At 41.9% G+C, this 22,946-nt stretch overlaps 1 protein-coding gene across 4 annotated transcripts in view; it reads right to left on the bottom strand.

Annotated features, from left to right (window-relative positions):
- The window catches only part of CARMIL1 (capping protein regulator and myosin 1 linker 1), a 596,509-nt gene that overhangs the window by 322,400 nt on the left and 251,163 nt on the right, over positions 1-22,946 (bottom strand). For all 4 annotated transcript variants that reach the window (XM_030212120.1, XM_030212112.1, XM_030212103.1 and 1 more), the window contains 3 exons: positions 18,294-18,388; positions 6,033-6,119; positions 3,016-3,119 (listed from right to left, as the gene is read on the bottom strand). In XM_030212120.1, coding sequence (XP_030067980.1) covers positions 3,016-3,119; positions 6,033-6,119; positions 18,294-18,388 — 286 coding nt within the window. The remainder of the gene's footprint in view (positions 1-3,015; positions 3,120-6,032; positions 6,120-18,293; positions 18,389-22,946) is intronic.

The raw sequence follows: 22,946 nt of genomic DNA on the forward strand, positions 1-22,946 counted from the left end.
ATGATGTCACACTCCCTAGACCTAGGCAAAAGCACACTGACCCAGAGAGGCCCAACCCACCCCAATGCAACACCGTGAAGCACTTGAAGCCAGTACACCCAAAGAGAGGTAGAGTTAACTCAGTCCACCCACACAGCTGTAGTAAAGTAAAACAATTAACCCCATGCTGCTGGAAGCTGCCAGCACAGAGAGACAGAGCCAGCTCAGAAAGGACAGACAAAAGAAACAGAAGCCAGCTAAGAAGCTGACCCCCAGGAAAGAGGTAAGTTTGAGAGGGGTTCTGACCCCAATCATAACAGCAGAAGACTGATCCTGAGAAATGGGTTTGATTCCAACTAGGCTAGTCCAGGAACCTACTTGCCGGAAGAGGAGCCTAGTGGTTAGTGCAGCAGAGCATGAGCCTGAGGAACTGGGTTTGATTCCTACAGCAGCTCCTTGTGACTCTGGGCAAGTCACTTAACCCAGGTACAAATAAGTACCTGTATATACTATACAAACCACTTTGAATGTAGTTGCAAAAGAACACAGAAAGGCGGTATATCAAGTCCCATTCCCTTTCCCCTTCTAACTTTTCCTAGGGTGCCAACTGTTGTGCCCTTGGAAATGGTGAAACATTATATGAAGGAAATTCTTGGTATACCGGAGGATAAATTTCCTCCGTTTTCACAAGTTTATTATCTACTGAGGAAAGATGTGGAATAACAGCAAGCTTCTTTGGATGTTTCAGCAATATTGGACACCTTGGATTCAGAAGTAGCCACCACAGTAACTTTGATTGCCTCAGTGGCATTGCCTCCTAATAAGCAATGGTTATTGAGAATGTTCCTTAAAAATAGAGAGAAATTATTTATGGGCTTTAAGATTCAAATTTTCCCCGATGTTTCAAGACATACCCAACGCTGACGCAAGCAGTTTTTGTTATTGAAACCAGGTGTTCTTCAAGTGGGGGGAACCTTTTCCCTAAGATAGCTATGCAAATGTATTATCAGACACAAATCTATTAAATATGTTTTCTTTGAACCTTCTCACTTTTCAACCTTTTTGTCAACCAAACAGGTGTCAGGAGATTGAGTTGAGCTCTTCGTTTAATTAGTACCTTGTCCAAGCACCTGGAGTATCTCAATGCTTAACGTGTTTCTTTTATTTTGGTTAACTCCTCTCATTAATGGGCCAAGATCAGAAGCAAACGCAGATGCTATAAGCTGTTAACGCCATACTAGCACCTGCGTTTGCTACTGCCCCATGATCAGAGCCCCCAAGCATGTGAATCAACGTACTCACGGGCTCTGAATGCAACTAGCATGCAAATGCATGCAAAACAGGACTCTTAGAGCAAGTTGCATGCAAATGCATGCTAAATAAATTCCTCTCCAACAATCAACTTGCCGCGGCAAACATTGGAACGCTGTCTACAGCAAACCCTACACCAGCTCGGAGCTAGTGTTAGGGTTTGCAGACCATTGGAGAGTAATGGTGAGCCCTGTCCAGCATGCATTTGCATGCTAGCAGGCCCCTCCCCATTCCCCCCAATGCAGCAGCACCCCTCCCAAAAGGAACCCTAACCCGACCCCCCCTCCAGCGACACAGGGGGCTGGAGGTCCGGTGGCCCTTCGGTTCCCCAACCCAGGTTCAGGGGGGCTGGAGATCTGATGGATCTCCAGCCCACCCAGCATCCCCTTACATGTCCCTTGTGGCCCAATGGGCCGCGGGTCAATCTCCCTCCTACCTGAGTCAATCCCCTTCACCTGGTGGTCTAGTGGCCCTTCCCCATCTCCCTCCTCTTCCATCGGCGCCGCCTTCAAAATGGTGGTGCCCAGCCCTGCCCATTGCATCCTGTTCATGTAAGTATGCTGCCACAATTACAAAACGCTTGTCATTGAAAGGTGAAGGAAGTACAAATGGGAGGACTTTACTTCACCCTGCAAAGCAACCATTATCAATGCAAGATACTGCTTGCATTCAGGATGAATAGAACCGTGCTTAAAATCCAGCAAACACAGTCGGTCACCTTTGGTTTAATAGGGGAGAATGGTGGAAGGATGTTAATTTTGAACTTTTCTTAGAGAAGTTAATATTCAAATCTCTAACATACAAGATTAGATGCAGTTCTCCTGGATTTCTTTTCAGGATGATAAAGTATTTGGAGTAGAACTTATGCCTTGCTGCCAAATGAACATATTCTATTGCACTGGCCTGCAAGAGCAGATGGTCCTCATCCTGACGAAACCAGGTGTCAGATTGTTATAGGAAAAACCAGTTAAGAGGTCTTCTAGGAGAAATGACTAAACACTGGAGATGATATTCAGACATGATACTGAGCACCTTTCATCTTCTCCCATTCCTGTAGAAAAAAAAATTGTGCTGACTCTTATGGGCAAGGCAGGGAGTGGGTTGGAGAAATAATTGATAGTGTTCAGATTGTTCATCCCCAGCATCCTCTTGCAATAGCCCATGACTAACTAACTGAACACTTGCTGCAAACAATGAAAGGGGATGTTCTAGTAAAATCAAGGAAACTGACAAGGCAAACTCATGTCACAGCAACCTCACCTGGCGCTGAAGTTAGTGTTTGTTACTAAAGAATGGCCTTTTTTTATCTAAGAAAAAATATAAAAATATAACTAAAAATGACAAAACAGAACATTGGAAAACAAGAGGAGAAAACTGGATTAAAAAACTGGAAGAGCTTTGTTTCAGCATCTGTTCAGCAAAGCGAAGAAAACAAAATTGAAGAAACTGAAGGGACATAAGCACAAGAAGAGTCATGCATCTTCATAACTTTTTATGCTAGTTCTGAGCTCTGGGAGATCTGTTCTGTCCTATTATTGAGTGATCTAACCCACTTGAGTGTGCAATTCAATCCTGCTTGCCAATGGCAAAAATTATATTGCTATAATAAAGCAAACTCTTTACAGAAATAATCTGTTCAAGACACTTGACAGGAGAGACCTACCCTGAGGTAGGCTGCTAAGAGGCTTACAGTACTGAGATGTCACAAAAATAAAGAAAACATACCGATAGGTCATCTCCACGAAGAACATTCCCTGAGAGGTCAAGGTGGGTAAGAGTGTTTGCAATCAGCTGGTTGGCATTCAGTGATTGGGAAAGGCTATTCACCCCTGCAACAAAATACTTTTGTGAAGTTTCATTTTGGTAAAAACAAAACTGAAATCTAGATCGATCTTATAGTAGTACTGTACCAACAAAGAAGTATATTTGTGTGTTAATGAAAGGGTTCCCAGTGCTCAGATGTTTAAAGGGTTTTTGTTCAAAGCTGTACTTTTTTTTTTTTTTTTTTTTTTTTAACTATAGATATTTTATAAAGTGTGTACCACAGAGTCTGCTTTGGTAATCTTCTTACAAAATACTTATTGAAGACTTCAGGCTCATTTCTTTAGTCTTTAATGTGAAATATATTATTTAATCATTACAGAAATATTTAGGGGGTCTTTACTAATGTGCACTAGCGTTTTCAGCTTGTACTAAAAATCACTTACCGCCCTATCAGCGTGTGAGAGCTTACTGCTAAGTCAAAGGGTGGCGGTAAGGTCCCAGGCCCAAAATGGGCGTGTGCTAGTTTTAATTTTGCTACATATCCATTTTCCGGCAGAAAAAAATGCATTTTTTCCAGGCACGCTGAGAAAACAGACCAGCGTGCATCGAAAACACGCACCTACACCAGCGCAGGCCACTTTTAGGCGTGCTTTAGTAAAAGGGCCCCTGAGTGAACGCTAAACTATAAAGAACAGTGACACCTAATAGTTTCAATGAAGAACTGAACTGGATGTCATATAAGCTGATGGACTACAACTTGCACGTGTTCACTGATCTGCGAGTTTGAAGAGATACTACCATATTTGTTCAGTAGCATGAAATACAAAGTGTCACGAGTTACTAAAAAATTCTTCGTATGGAACTGTACATTGATTATATGTTATAGTTATATATACAGGAGTTGACTCCCTGATGTAGCTGTACAAAACATGCTATGTCAGATGACAGCCTCGTGAATTGTAAAAGAAGACATTTTTGAATTGCCAGAAATGGTCATGAGTATCACATAAGTGCACGAGTAACTTTTATTTATTCAAACTTTAGTGCCTTGCAAATATTTGTCAAAAAAGGCCTATGAGGAAGCAGTAATATTGCATACAAGTGAATTTTTTTTTTTTATTCGAGCCTTATCAGTTTTCTAATGGACCGGTGTCAGAGCCTGTTAACAATAAGTTTGTTGGTACATGTATTTTGGGTTACTTTCACCAAGTAAAGAAACTATTCTACCACATATTATAAGAGCCCTTTATGAAATAGACATAAAATCAACACATTTTAGGAAATCTTACATCAGTACCCTGTTTAAAGTTGCACCTTTAATGTCCCCTCGAGAGCCACTGAATAGTCATATTTTTGAAGATTTATGGGGCTTTGAATACAACCTAGGCAATTTTTAGACGGACTGTGGTGTTTGCAGAGCCATGAAGGCACTTTATCTTCATGCCTACAAACACGTAATAAAAGTGAACTCCCACATGAGACTTCCGTTACAACATTCAGTGAGGGACACTGGGTAAAATGTACTGCACAAAATACTCATGGGACATTCTCTGCCCCAACTCTACCTCTTTTTGGACACGGTTAAAAATACCTACATTGTAAATAGAACTATTACTTATGTCTGCAGCCAGTGGAAGGGGCAATTTTCAGTGGGTCATTTTCATGGGTAAACAGCTGTTTACTTGTAATAAAAACATTTGAAAATGATTCTCTAATGGACAAAATAATTTCTTGGCTAATACAAAAAGGAGAATTAACCATGGAACAACAACCTTAATATAGAAGACTGACTCCATGTCCACATGTAGTAGGGATTTGAGTAAGGGATCAGAGAAGTATGGCACTCGGGGGGGGAGGGGGGAGGTTTAAGGACTGTAATCAGGGCAGGTTCGGGGGGGGGGGGGGGGGCAGGGACTTGAATCATGGATGTGTCAGGCTATCTAGCACAACTCTTTCCTGTGCAGTAAATGCAGGGCAGGTGTTAGGTGTGCCCCCGGAATTTATCACATTTTAACCGTTGTCATTAGCGCTTGGTAAGTGCAAAATCTTACCGCATTTTAGTACAAGGCCTCTTTTATCAAGACATGCTAGTGGCTCCTGGTGCGGTAATGGCGACAAAGCCCATTCACTTTGAATGGGCTCTGCTGGCATTGTCATGAGGGAACCGTTAGCGCGGCTTGATAAAAGAGGCGTTAAGTGTGATACTTCTCTGTCTATTCAGAAGGATTTTCTTAGTGTGGGGTAAGCTGAATCCATTGGATGTGGCGGTTGCTCGTAGCATGCAAATGAAAAGGCATTATTATAAACAATAAACTGCCCCCTCACTTATCATCCTGTACACCTCTAAAGGTGAAGCTATTAGCCATAAATTTAGGGGATGATGTTAGTAAGAGGGTACCAGGAAGTCCTACACCCCTTTGTTTTTCTACTTTTTTAGGGAGGGCCAATTTGTTACAAAAACTAAGTTTAAAGATAAGAACTTAAGAGTAGCCAAACTGGGTCAGACCAATGGTCCATCTAGCCCAGTATCTTGTTTTCCAAACAGTGGCCAAGTCAGGTCAGAAGTACCTGGCAGAAAACCAAATTGTGGCAACAGTCCATACTACAAATCCGAGGGCAAGCAGTTGCTTCCCATGTCTGTCTCAATAGCACACTATGGACTTTTCCTCCAGGAACCTGTCCAAACCTTTTTTAAACCAAGATACACTAACCGCCATTACCACATCCTCCTGCAAAGAGATCCAGAGTTTAACTATTCGTTGAGTGAAAAAAATATTTCCTCCTATTCATTTTTAAAGTATTTCCATGTAACTTCCTGAAGACTTTTGCAATGTATTTTATAAAGCATATTTTTCTACACTGTAATATAAACTAGATTATGAAAAAAAGAACAGTTCAATCCAATGTAGGAACTGCTCTATAAAAAGCAGTTTTGCTCAACAACCACTGCAAACAAATATGGCACACAGACAAATTACCTTTTGGTGATATTGAGGTTTTAGATAAATTTAGCTGTTTTATCCCCTTTGGGAGTTTGGCAAAGAGAGCACTGAGGACAGATACACCTGAAAAAAAAAATTAGAGAAAAAACAAAATTTGAAATTATTTTTGCTAAGTTAAAATTCCATGTCACTACCAGACTACAAATGCCTCCTTTCACAAAAGCAGAGTTGCAGAACCCTGAGAAAGGAAGGATTAGGTCAAAATGGCTAATTAGAGACAACAAATCCTTTTTTTTTTCCCGAAACATAATAGCGAAGAAAAACAAACTAACCTTTGTAAAACTAAGTGGCAAAGAGACAATGCTCTCTGCTTTCACATCCACATAAGAAATGGGACTATCACAGAATGAAATACAAATGAGCTCTGCAAAACCTGGCTTCTAAAATGATATGCAGAACCACTCAATCCTTCCCCCTCCAAAAAAAGGGCAATGCACTTTTTCCCTTGAAGACAGAAAACCTCAGACATACTGTAATGTAATGAATATGGTTTAACATTAAATTAAAAGTAAGATCATGAAGAAAGAGTCCAACCTAGGCGCTGGCAACCACAGAGCTTCTGAAATGTTTTACCACCATCTAAGTATTGGGCACCTGCCATAAAGTTTAACATACGTTTAAGATTCTCACCACATAGCAAAATGCCCTGAGAGAGCTCCAAGGGTGGATGGAATACACTGATGTGTGATGAGAATATTAAACTGTATACACTGCACTTATGAAGATGGATAGCATTGCTTTCGTTTAGAGGCTTAAGCCTGTGTTACATGTTTAGGTGGCTTGTTTTGCAGGTGTCAAAGAAATATTGATAAAATTTTATATGCAAGTCTGGGTACAATTTACTCAAAAATGATAAGCTAATATAGGAAAATAAATCTGTTAAGACAGAAAATATAGATTCCAAGCAAAAGAATAAGTGAACCCATGAAAATTTTTAACCTTCTGCTGAAGGCTTTCATGTTTCCTGTGTGAGACTGTTTTGTAACTTCTAGTTCCTATCAGCTCACAGTAACAGTCACAACCATACCTGCTTGAGGATGAGTAGAAAGCAGGAGGAAAGCTGGATAACTTTAAAGGAATTGGCACAGTTAGAGCCTTTTACCTCTAGGTCATTGGTTCTAATCTGGTTTAGGCAAGCATCATTCTCTGATCGTTGTCTGATGGCCCCTGTGAGATGAGCTGGTTCTCTCAGTTAAATTCACTGGGAACAGGTGCTCTCGTCAGAAAAACCATCATCACAGTCTGGCAATACTGTTTGCAGTCTCAGTACAAATTTACATAAATATGAACACAGTGTTACTCTCTAACTCCTAAAGCTGAACTCTCCAAAGCAAGGCTGTGAGCGCACTAAGCAGAGCAGCTTAAGAAAACTGGCTTCATTGCTGCTCATGTGGAATCTTGGTCTGTATATATTTGGAGAGCTTTGGTTTCCAGCAGTCGATCTAACATTTTACATGAGCATTAAATTCACAAAAAACACACCCCTCCACCATTTGAACTGGTTACACTTGCACACTGCTTTGATGTCTTACGACACCAGTTTGGTCTTACAGTATCAAGTGTTTGGAATGCCCTTAAGTGAGCTGGTGCATTTAAGCAAATAAACATAACTACCCATCTCATACCCCTGACAATATCATTTAGTATTTAAGGTCCTTCACTGCTTGCTGAAAAGAGAGAACACTGTGAAGACACAGAGGCAAGGGCTTTAACTATGTGCTTTCACAGCTTCCCAGATTAAGCTTATGTCCAAAAAGGCTGAAACTTCCACATACAATGGCAATATGATCAAGATATGTGAGATTTTGTCACAACCTACATCTCATCCAGAAAGCAAGTATAAAACTTTTCTGAATATTGCTCCGAATGCATCATTTTTTTTTTCCTATGCATTATAAGGACAATTCAATAAGTGGGCACCCGCATTTACATGCCACTGGAAGGCACAAATGTACAGAATCCTAGCACTTTCACGGGGTAAGTGTAACATGTTTAAGCAGAGGCAGGGAGATTAAGCACTATCCTGTAAGGGTGTGCATAGCGTTTAAATGAAAGGGGGCATTTACATGGGTGGGGCTGCCACTTATGTATGAAACTTACAGAATGCTATCAGCTACATGTGCCTCTGCTGTAATTATGGAACCATAGATATGCCAGATGTATGGCTGGTGTAACTGCAGTCGCGTACAAGTAGGCATGCCGATGCCAGGTTATGATAGCATTCTATATCAGAATCTGGATGCACATATGCTGTTATAGACTCTCACTGCACAGCAATGTGAAACCTAAAAGGAGGTGCCCACACAGAATTGCCCCCATGTGTCTGGATTGTCCTTCCTCAGTTGGTGTGCCTTACGCTGTGTGTCTGTTCATATTCAAGTCGTGGTTAAAAACTTGCCTCTTTGAGGCTGCTTTTAAATTCAAAGTCCCTGAGTCTTCCTAATTCTGGCCCTCTCATGTTAAACGTTTTACTGTAAGAATTAAGTTATTACTAGAAAACTGCCTTGTCTGTGTGTCTCAACCAAGCTCCAAAGAACAGGGCCCGTCTCTTAAAGGGACCTCTACAGCACTATATATACCTAATAGCACTGTAGAAATGCTGTAGCCCTCAGTCAGTTAGGATAGTGCCTACAAACTTTGTATAGGGTGATGGATACAGTTTTTGCCCATTTGTCTCAGCAAAAATGCTCCTCTCTTTCAAATTGGCTGGAAATCATTTGTGCCCTGCAGTCTCAAGTCTTACCATAGATTTTCTATTCGATTCAGTTGTTGTCCCTAAAGCAGCCTACAAAGACCTGCACGGTCAATCCAGTCTGCCCAACAAGATAATTCATATGTGCCAGTTTTTGTGTATACCCTACTTTGATTTGTACCTGTGCTCTTCAGGGCACAGACCATATAAGTCTGCCCAGCACTATCCCCGCCTCCCAACCACCAGCCCTACCTCCCAACCACCGGCTCTGGCAAAGACCGTATAAGTCTGCCCAGCACTATCCCTGCCTCCCAACCACCAGCCCCGCCTCCCACCACCGGCTCTGGCACAGACCGTATAAGTCTGCCCAGCACTATCCCTGCCTCCCACCACCAGCTCTGGCAAAGACCGTATAAGTCTGCCCAGCACTATCCCTGCCTCCCAACCACCAGCCCCGCCTCCCACCACCGGCTCTGGCACAGACCGTATAAGTCTGCCCAGCACTATCCCTGCCTCCCACCACCAGCTCTGGCACAGACCGTATAAGTCTGGCCCAGCACTATCCCCGCCTCCCAACCACCAGTCCCGTCTCCCACCACCGTCTCTGGCACAGACCGTATAAGTCTGCCCAGCACTATCCCTGCCTCCCAACCACCAGCCCCGCCTCCCACCACCGGCTCTGCCACCCGATCTCGACTAAGCTCCTGAGGATCCATTCCTTCTGCACAGGATTCCTTTATGCTTATCCCACGCATGTTTGAATTCCGTTACCGTTTTCATTTCCACCACTTCCCGTGGGAGGGCATTCCAAGCATCCACTACTCTCTCCGTGAAAAAATACTTCCTGACATTTTTCTTGAGTCTGCCCCCCTTCAATCTCATTTCAAGTCCTCTCGTTCTACCTCCTTCGCATCTTTGGAAAAGGTTCGTTTGCGGATTAATACCTTTCAAATATTTGAACGTCTGTATCATATCACCCGTTTCTCCTTTCCTCCAGAGTATACAGTACATGTTTAGTTCAGCAAGTCTCTCCTCAAACATCTTGTAAAGCAAATCCTATACCATTCTCGTAGCTTTTCTTTGCACTGCTTCAATTCTTTTTACATCCTTAGCAAGATACGGCCTCCAAAACTGAACACAATACTCCAGGTGGGGCCTCACCAACGACTTATACAGGGGCATCAACACCCCCTTCCTTCTGCTGGTCACACCCTTCTCTATACAGCCTAACAACCTTCTAGCTATGGTCACCGCCTTGTCACACTGTTTCGTTGCCTTCAAATCTTCAGATACTATCACCCCAAGATCCCTCTCCCCGCCTAACACATACGTCTCCCGTGGATTTCTATTCCCTAAGTGCATCACTTTGCATTTCTTCGCATTGAATTTTAATTGCCAAACCTTAGACCATTCTTCTAGCTGATTCTCTTCTTGCCACCTGGGAGCCACACTGTCAGAATGCAAGATGGCTGCTGCTTCCTCTAGCAGTCCCTTTTGAAGCCACAATTAGTGTCAGTATTGGGCCCCCATCTGGCTCCTGCTTCTGTGCAGGAGCAAGCAAACATAAATCTCCTGTACAATGAGCATTCCCCATCGCACAAGGATCCCATAGGCCCTACTATGATAGCCTGTGTCATGCCCAAAAAAGGCCTTCTCCCCCACTCTCGCTCCACTCAAGATTGCCTCATTCTTCAGCACCAGGAACTCCTCTGTCGCTATGGAGGATTTCTTTATGATGCCTCTGTGTGTTCTCATTCCTTTTGTGGTTTTTTTTTTTTTAACTGCATGAACATACCAGACCTCCTTTCCTCTATTTTTATTTTTTATATTATGGAGGTGGGAGGGGAAGACTGCTTACCCCTGCTGGCACTGGGCCAAATAAACCACTACCAGATCAGCCTCACCAAGCCAAGAACTGCAAACTAAGGCTTGGGGCTGTGCTTAATGAGGGAAAAGTTCCACAAACCGATCCCTGAGAGCACCAACCTGTCAAAGAACTAGTTCTATAAACTATTCCTGGTGTCCTCAAAGTATGTTTCCTTAGCATCCCTCCGGACCGGACCAGGATTGGACTGTTGGGTTGTGCCCGCCTACCAGCAGGTGGAGACTGAGAAAAAACTCTGACTCTAGAGAGCCAATAGGAGCCCTGGCCATGTGACCTTAGCCTCAGTATTTTCTCAGTCTCCCAGCAGGTAGGAAGTGAGCCCATTAGTCTCTCTCTCTCTTTTTCTCTATAAGATATTACAGATATATTTATAATACTTTTTCTGTGCCTGGAATCGTAATTAGAGGCTTGACAGGTTTCTTTTCTTTCTTTGACAGCCTCTGGGGTGTTAAACTCGGGTGTCTCGAGTCCACCCCCCTTCCTCCCCATCTCCCTGGCTTAGCAGGGAAGGGCCGTCCCTTTCTCTGGAAAGGTGTACCGTCTTTGGGAGAGGCAGCCACTTTTAATAGGCAGCTGTTTTTAAAGAATTAAATCAAGTAAAAGAAAATTAAAAAAATTAATTCAAATGAAAGGAATTTAAAGGAAGTAGTTTTTGCTTTCCCCAGTCTTATAACGAGCAGGTAGCTCTTCTGTCTTATTCTGTTTGAAGAGTCTTTATTTTCTTTTCTGGCGGAGCTATTTAAAAAAAAAAAGTGAAAAGTCAGCGTCTGTGACTTTAATTGGCGGTTTTTTGTTATCTTCATTATTTTTCCTCTGCTATCCGGCGTTGTTAGCGGCGGTAGTTGTAAAAAAAAAAAGAGAGAGAGAGGCGCGAACTGTTAAGCGCATGCTCGCTCTTGGACAGGTCTGTATAGCTTGGGAGCTGTATTGACGGTTCCTGTCGGGCCAGAGGCTAAACCATGTTTTGTGCGGCATCGGAGGTTATCTGTTTTTCAGCGGCACGGATTTCCTGCTTCTTCGTCGGTCTGGTCAGTGGTTTTCTCCCCCGAACTTTATTCTTCTCATTTTGGCGCGCTTGGCCGCCATTGTTTTGCCTGCAGCTGCAATTTCCCTTGACGCAGCAGCGTTTTTCTGCTTTTACTGTGTTTGGCTGTTTGTGCAATGGAAAGGAGATATTGTTTCTCCGGTAGTTGGGGCAATTGGTAGTATATTTTCCCCGCAATTAATTTTTACATGTATTTTTCAAGCTATTAAAAAAAAAACCCCGAAATGTTACGATGCGAAGGGCGCTCATTTTGTTTTTCCCTCTGTTTTTTCTCTGTCGGGGACTTTTTGGTTGCTAGCAATGTTGTGAATTAAAGTGCAGCTCAGTTGGCGATTTCTTTGTTCTTGGCAAGACTCCGATTCAAAGTGCAGCTCAGTCGGGAATTCTCTGTTTTAGACATTGGGGCGAATTAAATTATATCTCAGCTCCAAAATAACCATTTTCCTATTCCTTTCCCTTGTGTGTGATGTTTGGAGGAAAGGTCTTTGCTATTGTCTAGCGCAGTTTTTATGGAGGTCCAGTGTGTGTCACTCTGTGTCTTTCTCATTTCCTGGTGAATAGGACTACATTGTCTAATAGTCAATTAATTAGTACTTTACAAATCTGGCCATAATATCTTAGTTCCTTTCAAGCATTTCCCTTTATGGCTATGATGTTATACAGTGTTTTAAGATCTTAACAAACGTTCTCTAGAGCCTAGGCTATATGGTTCAGATGCCATGTGCAATGAAATACATTGTCTGATACTCAATTGTTGCGTACTTTGCAATTCTGGACATAAGGTCTTACTTCCTTTCAGCAATTTTCTTTCATGGCTATGCTTTCTCTTTGGCATAGCAGATGACAGCTGCATAGGCTACATGGTTCAGATGGTTCTCATATTCTAGGAGACTCAGTCCTGTCTACCGAGCACCCAGTTTTCTCAGATGCTTTAGAAGGCATGTTTTATTCACATCTTCTCTACTTTCCAACTGTCTTGGAGTTTCTTATGTGTTATCTTAGTTTTCTTCTAGGACTTACAAGATATATGTCCACTTAGAGAGTAAAGTTATCAGGTCAATTTGCATTTTCTCCCACTTAAGGATAGTGGGAGGTCCTCACGCCATCTACTTGTATTTTTGTTTCCTCTATCTATTCAGCCTGGGCACATGGTAAACATTCTGGTTTTGTCCAGTATGACCATCCATAACATCTGCTATCCCTTTCTCTTCCTTACAGATTTTAGGGTCTTGTTTCAAGCTTTCTTGACGTCAGGTACAGTCTTGTCTCCTGTGGCACAAATTCACCACCTTTTCCGTAATAGGTATTTTCCAGGTCTATTCCTTTTCATTTTATTCTTCCTCTCTCCAGAGTTTTTTTCTCTTGGAAGGAGATTCACTCATTTTCTGTGCATTTTTTGCCATAAGGGCATAAGTGTTGCCATAATGGGAAAGGCCAAGAGTCCCCATCCTGTTTTCAGATGGGGTCAATCCAGATTGCAAATACCACATTCATATCTTGTGAGTGTGCATCTGTTCATCTCTGTACATCTCAGTGAGGAAGGAGGCATGACATGATACGAGGTTTGGGGAGATCCGGTAAAATTAAAGGCCAGTGTGTCTCAGTCCACGCTCAACATATGGTAATCCTTTCATTTTCATTCTATATGTCCTCATTCCAGACCTTCCTTTCAATTGGAAGGGGATTCTTTCACTTCCTGTGCATTTTTGCTATTAGTATATGAGTATGGTCATACGGGGAAAGTCTAAGAGTCCATTAAGCCCAGCATCCTGTTCTCAGTTGTGGTCAATCCAGGTTGCAAGTACCACATTCATTTCTTATGGATGTGGGTCGGTACATCTTAGTACATCTCAGTATAGGAGGAGTAATGTCCGTGATACAAGGATGATAAGGTCCTCATTACCAGTTTTCTTGCCCTGCTCTTCGGTCTCGTGTCGGCTCTGCGCACTTTTTTCTTAAGTTATGGTCGTATTAGCACCGGCGCTCATGAAACTACATCTCGTCGTTTCATCCTTTCCACAGATGTCTGGTTCATTACAGACAGTCTTATTGGCAGAGTTGTCAGGTCAAGCAACGGGTGGTGCATTTCGGGCACACCCTAGGTTATGGGGTGCATGTGGCCAGGTCTCTCATTTGAGCTCTCTTTTGAGCTCTCGTGTGATCTCATTAGATTTCATAGCATGTTTCTATTTTTTCTCTCTTTGTTTAGTCAAGTTGGCGCAGACTGTTTTTGTCTTCTCTACAAGCGTCCCACTTTCTGTTTTCTCTGGATGTTCTTGGGCCTTCGGCCATTACCTTGCTCTATTTTGCAGAGTAAAATTTTACTTTCTAGCTCCCAAGAAGGAATTTTTTCTTCATTCGCTTTGGAGTCTCGGTATACTTTTTTGGGCAGCTTTTCACTCTGTCAATTTCGTGACCATTGAAAAAAAAAAAAAAAGAGTTCTCAGTGGATAGTACCTTAAGGGGAGGTCCCAGTTCTACAACTATTTCTTTTCGCTCTGACCTTCCATGTGCCTCGCTTACTCTCTTGCTAAAAAGACTTGTCAGCGGCAGAGATAGATGCCCTCTCATATCCAGATATTTATCTCTGATGGAATCCCTCCGCTCAGTTGGCCTCTGTATTCTCACTAGTGGTTGAGATTGAGCATTCTTCCTGCAGGTATGCTGGGAGCATATACACAGTGACCAGTTTTTTGATGGCTGCATCTGTGAAAATATATATGTATATTTATAGTTCTACTACATAAGTACATATGTAATTCCACACTGGGAAAAGCTCAAAGGTCCTGTTGAGCCCACCTTCCTGTCCACGGCCAATCCAGACCATGAGCACCTGGCTAGATTCCTAAACGTACAAACATTCTATACATGTTGTTCCTGGAACTGTGTAGTGTTTTATGGACTTCTATATGTTTCTAACAGATGAAAGGTACTAACAAGTGTCTACTGTTGATTTATTCCCGTTTTCACTAATTGGGGTCTACGACAAGAGTCTCAGGTGATTGGCTTGCAGAGGCAACAGCTACAGATGATTCTTTCTCTCTCAGTTGAATTGCGCTCTGAGATATGTTTTTTTTTTCATGTTGGGTAACTGCAGCGGCTGTCAGTTTATTTGGACCTTCAGTCGAGTTTGCAGCAAGGATTTAGGTACCTTCTTCTTCTGCATAGTATTTAACTGCATTCTTGTTTTTACCTATTTAGTTTCTATTGATCAGGTACTTTTTCACTGACAGGCTTTACATACTTCCAATCTGTTGCTAGGTCAGCAATAGTCTACAATATCTGGAGTATTGTACTTCAGGATTTCGGTTTCCACTTTCTCAGCTGAGGTAGATTCATTGTAGTTTTTTGTTGCCAGGCGGCTCTGCTTCTACCTTTGTCATCCTTCTTTCAGTCGTTTTTTCTCGAGTCTCTCTGTCCTTTGCGCTGCACTGATAGTGCGGTAGGGGACAATATATAGTGGCCACTTGGTAGGGGACAATGTTCAGCATCGCTTGGACTTTTCAGCTTCAGCTTTTTTGCTTTGTAGTCATTCTATTTAGTTTATTGGCGGTTCTTGGATCGTCAAGCTTTGGCTTCGTATTCATCCTAGTTTGGGTGTCTTCAGGGACTCTACCGCATTCTCAATGTCTGTCCCTCCCGTAAGTTTACTGCTTTGGTACTTCCCAACAGTCCAATCCTGGTCCGGTCCGGATGGATGCTAAGGAAGGAGAAATTAGATCTTACCTGCTAATTTGCTTTCCTTTAGTCCCTCCGGACCGGACCAGGCCCCTCCCATATTCTATCAACTCTTTAGATTCTTTTATTAAGTTTGGAAGTGTATTCGTTCCTTTACCACACGTGGAATGTTTAAAAAAAAAAAAAAAAAAAGACTTTGCGTGGTCCATACCACTTCTCTGGTGGTTGCTGGTGAGCTCGGTTGCTGGAATATATATAAAACCTTAATGGGTCATACCACTTCTCTGGTGAGAGTTGCAGGTGAGTTCAGTTGCTGGAATATATATAAAGCCTTAAATATGTCATACCACTTCTCTGGTGAGAGTTGCTGGTGAGTTCAGTTGCTGGAATATATATAAAGCCTTAAATATGTCATACCACTTCTCTGCCGAGAGTTGCTGGTGAGCTCAGTTGCTGGAATATATATATATAAAACCTTAATGGGTCATACCACTTCTTTGGTGAGAGTTGCTGGTGAGCTCAGTTGATGGAATATATATGAAACCTTAAGTGGGTCATACCACTTCTTTGGTGAGAGTTGCTGGTGAGCTCAGTTGATGGAATATATATGAAACCTTAAGTGAGTCATACCACTTCTCTGGTGAGAGTTACTGGTGAGCTCTAATATGAATGGGCCATGCCACTTCTCTGGTGAGAGTTGCTGGTGAGCTCTAATATGAATGGGCCATGCCACTTCTCTGGTGAGAGTTGCTGGCGAGCTCTAATACAAATGGGCCATACCACTTCTCTGGTGAGAGTTGCTGGTGAGCTCTAGTACTCGGTTTTGCCGAGGAATTTGTGGCTGCTAGGATTCCATACGGCACAGAAGTTCTTTCTTTCTTTCCTGCTTTGTTATTCAAATACTGAGGCTAAGGTCACATGGCCAGGGCTCCTATTGGCTCTCTAGAGTCAGAGTTTTTTCTCAGTCTCCACCTGCTGGTAGGCGGGCACAACCCAACAGTCCAATCCTGGTCCGGTCCGGAGGGACTAAAGGAAAGCAAATTAGCAGGTAAGATCTAATTTCTCCACTTTTTATACAAGGAGCTTGCAAGTTCCACACTTCACCACATCTTATACTGGTGATGTCACTGAATAGCCTAGGTATCTGTTTCCACATGCTAGTAGGGCACAGTAACCCATCAGTTTGGACTACTTTATAAGGCTGAGAATTAATGGACATTTTTCATATTTGGTGAGAATTACTCCAACATGTAAAGATACTGGGAGGAAATTAGATGAATCTATGAATTTGTGTCTATTAGACTTCCTATGGGCTCGCTCACTGAGGCTATTACGTAGGTTTCTGGTTCCAAATAGAACATCTGTAGCCAATGAAATTTGGTTACTCATACCCTCCTGGAAATAATTTCAGCCTAACCTTAAAATGTCCAGGAGATGCTATACTTGGAAAACTGCTTTAATGAAGTCTAGTAGGAATACAGTAGGCTAACACATTATTGCATAGGTGTGGGGTCCCTTCCTGGACTTTGTCTCTAGAGACCTCATCATTGGTCAGATGCCTTATGGTACTGAATTGTTCTACACATTATGAGATTTGTAGCAGATCTTGCTTAAGCAAATTTTTTTTTTTTTTTTTTAACCACAGAACATTTTGGGCTTCAGCACATTTAAATTCATACACTACCAGTTGCCTACAATATTCAAAACACTGTTTGTTTATTCTAAAATACCACAACATGCGTTTATCCAGTATATTGTCAATATGTATGCTCAAAAGTACTATGTTATAATCACAGACATTTAGATATATTTGTGTCTCTTAAAAAGCTAATAAGATATTCTAAACAAAAAAGAAAAAAAATTCCTAAATCTGATGCAACTCAACATAGCTAAAGTCCCTTTGTAATAACACATCCTGAGTAGTACGTGTAAAAAGGGAAATGCAGCTAGTAAACTACACAGGTAAGAGCTAACAATTATAGAATAACCACGAAAGCTAAGGAGACCCTATCAGAAATAATGTACCATAAAATTATTCCTTAATCCTATTTTTTTTTTCCAAATCCTACCAAATTTAATAATAGTGAGCTTTGTCTGACCTTTGGCTTTGTTACCTTCACAAGGCATATATCTTAATGAAGTTTGTGCTCAAAGAGTGATGTAACAGACATGCATCCAGGAAGCTTCCAAAGGTGTAGAAATAGATATTCTCATTCTAGCAAAGGGTGGGGGAGGGAGGAGTATTTCTGAGCTTCAGATTCCATATTGGGTGCTAAAAAATAGTTAATTGTCACAGATGGAAAAAAGGCGTGCACTAAACTATTTAGCTGAAGCAATCTTACTGTACACCGCCATGAGTGAATTCCTTCAAAAAGGCGGTAAATAAATCCTAATAAATAAAGCCAGCTAGCCTGAATGGCCCATGCAAAGTGTGTTTGCTAATTTATACTGTTACACATATAGAAGGAGGTCCTTAATGATTTTAACTGGTAGCTTAAGATTCCATTAATAAACGTAATCTACATAATTCAGCTGACTACTAGAAGAAAATCATTACAAGCCTGCTTTTTATTTGATTTGTGCATTTATTCCAGAAATTATATAACTTTTTCCTGGTAGCAGCTCCTCCTCCTACCCTCAGCTATTCTAAACACAACATCAACTAGAGGGAAAAGTACTAGAGCCAGGGGCAGCAAGCAGACTATTTTGTCACCTCTGGTTACTACAAGTTTTAAAAACATTCAGTGTCACTAAAGCTGGCAAATTCTAAACACAAGAATAACTGCAGAAGCAAAGGTAACAAACCTCAGTTATCTGTGAACACCAGATCTACGGTACAATTATGAACAGTATCATACTCAATTGAGGAGACAAAGTTCAGGAAAGCGGCATAAATCCACTTACTAGTCATTTGTGAATGTTAAACTTGAACATTACCTCTATCCTCAAGTGGGTTGCTGGCAAGGTTAATTGTATGAAGTCCTGAGTTGAGATTATGTGCAAGGGCATTAGCTAGTTTCTGTGCAAAATCTCTGCAAAATAGAAAGGATTTTTATGCTTAATATTTTAATTACTGAAATCAGAAACTTCATCAGGACCTTTACAATGAATTAGCAATGGGAGATGAAAAGCATGTATATACTCAGGATTACCATACGTCCGGATTTACCCGGACATGTCCGGACGGGTTTTGGCCAGCCTGCCCATTTGTCCGGATTTCTGAACAAATGGGCGGGCTGACGCTGACTGCGGGCGGGCGGCGGACCTCCCCTCCCCTTACGATCTTCCCTGGTGGTCTAGTGACTTCGGGGCAGGAAAGAGCCCCCTCTTTCCTGCCCGGCGCGCTGCTCTGCATCCTGTATGCTGCCTGTGACGGTCTCGGCGAGATTCAAAATGTCCGCCGAGAATTGAACTCTAGCGAGGTCGCTTCAATTCTCGGCGGCCATTTTGAATCTCGCCGAGACCGTCACAGGCAGCATACAGGATGCAGAGCAGCGCGCCGGGCAGGAAAGAGGGGGCTCTTTCCTGCCCCGAAGTCACTAGACCACCAGGGAAGATCGTGAGTTAGGGAAGAGGTGGTGACGGGGCCGGGGAAAATGCGACGGGGGGCAGGGCGAGGTGTGACAAGGGGCGAGGTGTAGAAAGAGGCGGGGTGAGAGCGTGAAGTGGGGCGGGGCATGGGCAAGTGTCCTCTTTTTTTAAGGACAAAAAATGGTAACCCTATATATACTATGCATGTTTTTTTTAATCTGCTTCCAAAAATAATACAGCCCCCCCTCTACCCCAACCCCAAGATGCACACTGCTTTGCAAACAATCAAACTCAGTGTGTCTTTCTGTTGTTTTTTTTTTCCGCATGCCAAGTTAGATTAATTATTCTCTGGTACAGAAGCTGAACTCCTTTTCCCACAGAAATACACCGGGACACGTTGGGGGGGGGGGATGGAAGAGCATATATTTTTGTAACACCCAGAGTCCAATTTCAATTTGACCCATTTTTGAACCTGTTGTGTCTTTTCACTGGTTTTCCTTCAATGCAAGTTTCACCCCATTCTGTTCAAGTTTCAGAGAGTTATTTTGCCCCCAGATACACAGATGGACAAACCTTTTCAATTCATTTTGTATAATTCTTTCCTACTTCTGTTGGGTGGAAAAGTAAAAAAGATAAAGTACTGGATATTTCTTTATCCATGACAATTCCTCTCTCTCCCGGGCCCCTATAAAAGCTATGTGTTAATAGATTCTCCTATGTCTTGCAGCTTTATTTCAGATATAGCGTTGTAGCATGATATGAGTAATCATCAGTTATTGATTTTGCAGGAATCAGATACAAATATATATTTTTAAAAATAATAACTAATAGAACTAGCTGGATGGATACTAAAAGTCAATCACCACATCTCCAAAGAACAGAAACTGCATACTGACAGCAATTAAAGAGACTGGAGTTAACAAAAGACAGCAATATACCTGAAACTCCAAGATCATGACCCACCTAATCTGACAAAAGAAAGCCCATCTACTCTCAGACAATGACTCTTTTAATCCTGTTCCCGAATTTTAGCTTGCACACCATTTCTTATTCCTGAGACCTTACTGGCACCATCAAAGCACTGTCCCCTGCACGTTTTAAAATCCAAACAACACCTTGTTAAGACATCTTTAACAATATTAAAAAGGTTTTCTGATGTTTCACCTGTTTCATAAAATCCAATGAAGTCTTCATGAGCCTCTAAATCATCACTAACCCAGCGAACGCAAACTGAAACTTGTTCATGCACACTTACATCAGCTGTTTCATCAATCATGATAGAAAAAAAATCACAATTTTGAATGTTCACAAACACTTTTCTCAACACATCCTGATATATGATCATAAGCATTTCATTGGTCACATCATGTGACAACCATTTGTAGTTAGTTTGTTGGAGCCATTGGTTTATTTCAGGAACATCTTTACCCCTTAACTTTAGCAAATTCAAAACATTAGACCTGTCATCTGTATGACCACGTATAGGCTGGCCTTGCTGAGCAAGATCTCTCAGTGATTTGAAGGCTTTTGTCAGCACCAGGCGTGTAATCAGCATGTCATTTTCTTGGCTTTACTCATAATGGCAAATATATTTTGTGTACTTGCTAATTTGCTTGTTCCTTCCCGGTGGCACTCAGATTGGCACTCAGATTTTTCATGCTTATGGAATCTTTCCAATGCATGATGCCATGCGTCAAATCCATCATCAATGAATGAAGCCTCAGCTTTTGTAGCAAACTGTATTAAACCTTTACCTTTTGCATCTTGACAAGTCTTGCAAAATGCCTTTTCTTTTATCTTGCAGTAAGTGAGCCAGCTGAAACTGAACATCCACTCTTCTTGAAATGAGCCACCTTTGTTGGATTTTGCACCACTAGTGCTGGATCTCTCACCACTGCTAGTGCTGGGTCTCTCATCTTCATCCAACTCTTCGGCAGTTTGTTTTCTGTTATTTTGATTAGCTCCAGATGCTGGGGGTATATGCTGTTCCATTTCCTTTCCCACTGCGATCCGAATAACAAAATTTATCCATTTTAGCTGTCTTTTCTACAATCAAGATCAAGTTGTGCTTTATGGATGTGCTGCTGCAGACAGTGTAGCGGGAAGAAAAAATATGAATTGCAATGACATCTCTCCAGCTGCTTAACAATCAATGTGGTAGGTCGCTACCCCATTAATTTTGAAAGTTTTTCTGTGGTACCACTCCCACAACACAAATAATGTGATTATATATGATATATATAAAATATAATGATGTTACTGAAAAACTGGAGTTATTTCAGTTTTGTGAAATAGATACTTATCAACATTTTAGAAGTTGTTTAGCCATTTCACGAACTTTAGCTTGCACACCATTCCTTATTCTTGAGACATTACTACAGCTACACCATCAAAGTACTGTCACCTTGCTAAGACATCGTTAACAGTATACACCAAACCTGGGCAAAGACACATTCAGAACATTGCCATACCATAATAGCACTAACTGCCTGAGATCAATTATAAAGGCAAAAGAACTAAAAACCTCAAGAAGTGAACTAAAAAGGAAAACATCAGAGATGTGCATTTCCAATTCCAAAAACTGACATATTCCAATTAATTCACAATAAACACAGTTCATAACTAATTGTTCAACCACCCTTAGAGTTCACCTTTGGGTTTAAAAAGCAAAACCATGTGCATGCAAGGGCTGGATAAATGAATTAAAATAAAGTTTAAAGAAAATGCCCCGCCTAATATGTAATGCTTGGCACATTTAGACTGCCTCTGGACAGAAATTCTGCAGGAAGATCCTACTTCATTATTCAATATCTCTCTGTGAAACAGCAGCAATAAAAAAATGCAAGTGCATTTTTTTATAACCACCATTGCATTCCATAAAACAAAAAGGAGCAAGTTCCCACATGCAGAGCACTGCATCAATGACTTTTTGGTCAGGATGTGAAGTGATATGATTCTTATCCTGCTAAATCCTACTTATTAGCAGTTCAAAACAGGTAACAAAGCAAATTAAAACAACTGAAAAGATTAAGACAAATCTTTTGAACAAATAAGTCTTTAGATTGTTATGGAGAAATAACAAAGAACTTTGAAGTTCAATAGGAAGAGAAAGCCAAAAGTGAGGGGCCTGATAACAAAAGGAAGCTTCTAGAATCTTTTTATATCTAATGCTTAAAAATGAAGGTAAAATTAAGCAAAACGGATCTCTAACTTTCAGGATTCCATGAATAGAAGGAAAAGAAATGAATCCAAAAGGATAGTCTGGATTGGAGATGTACTATTTATCAAACATTTTAAAAATTATATAGACTGTCACCAACTTAAATAAAACTCAAGATTAAAAAGGAAGCCAACGAAGAGATCAACACTGCAGTAGTAGCTGCCAGAATTTTTGAGACCAAGACTAAGTTTAGTGGCAGACAGACAGAAATGTAAGACTTTGGAATTTAAAAGCTTACTTTAAAATAAAGTTATAAACAGTCAACAAGTGCTTTTTGGCTGACCCCACCCGAAGGCTGCGTGGAGGAGAGGGAAAAGTAAAAGTTACCTTGCTTCTTCAGCTATTTAACGTCATCTGGCGGCTGACGGGGTGGGCCGGCTCCTTTCCCTGTACCTCTCTGGCTCGCTCTCTGTCCTTCTTCAATGTTCTGGGCCGCCGGCAGCGTCAACACAATAAGCACACACTACCTTTGGCGCTCCAGAAGCTCTCCCTCTGTTGCAGCATCCCGCCTATGCGGGACAGGAAACTGTAACAGAGGGAAAGCTTCCAGGCCGCCGAAGCCAGTGTGCTTACTGCACTGAGATACTGCCGGCGGGCCCGGATCAATGAAGGACAGCGGTGCAGGGCAGGGAGTGGAACAGTGCATGGGACTGGAGCGGGAGGGACAGGAGGACAGGCACTTTATGCCCATGCGTGGCACCACCACTGCCTCAATTATTGGGCGGTAAGCAACTTGAAAGCACTGAAGTAAGCACACACACTACCTTCGGCGACGGCGGCTCCGGAAGCTCCTCTGTTGCAGCATGATCATTCCGCCTATGCAGGACAGGAAACTGTAA

The sequence above is a fragment of the Microcaecilia unicolor genome, chromosome 1 (genome assembly GCF_901765095.1).
Source record: "Microcaecilia unicolor chromosome 1, aMicUni1.1, whole genome shotgun sequence".
Classification (NCBI taxonomy): domain Eukaryota; kingdom Metazoa; phylum Chordata; class Amphibia; order Gymnophiona; family Siphonopidae; genus Microcaecilia; species Microcaecilia unicolor.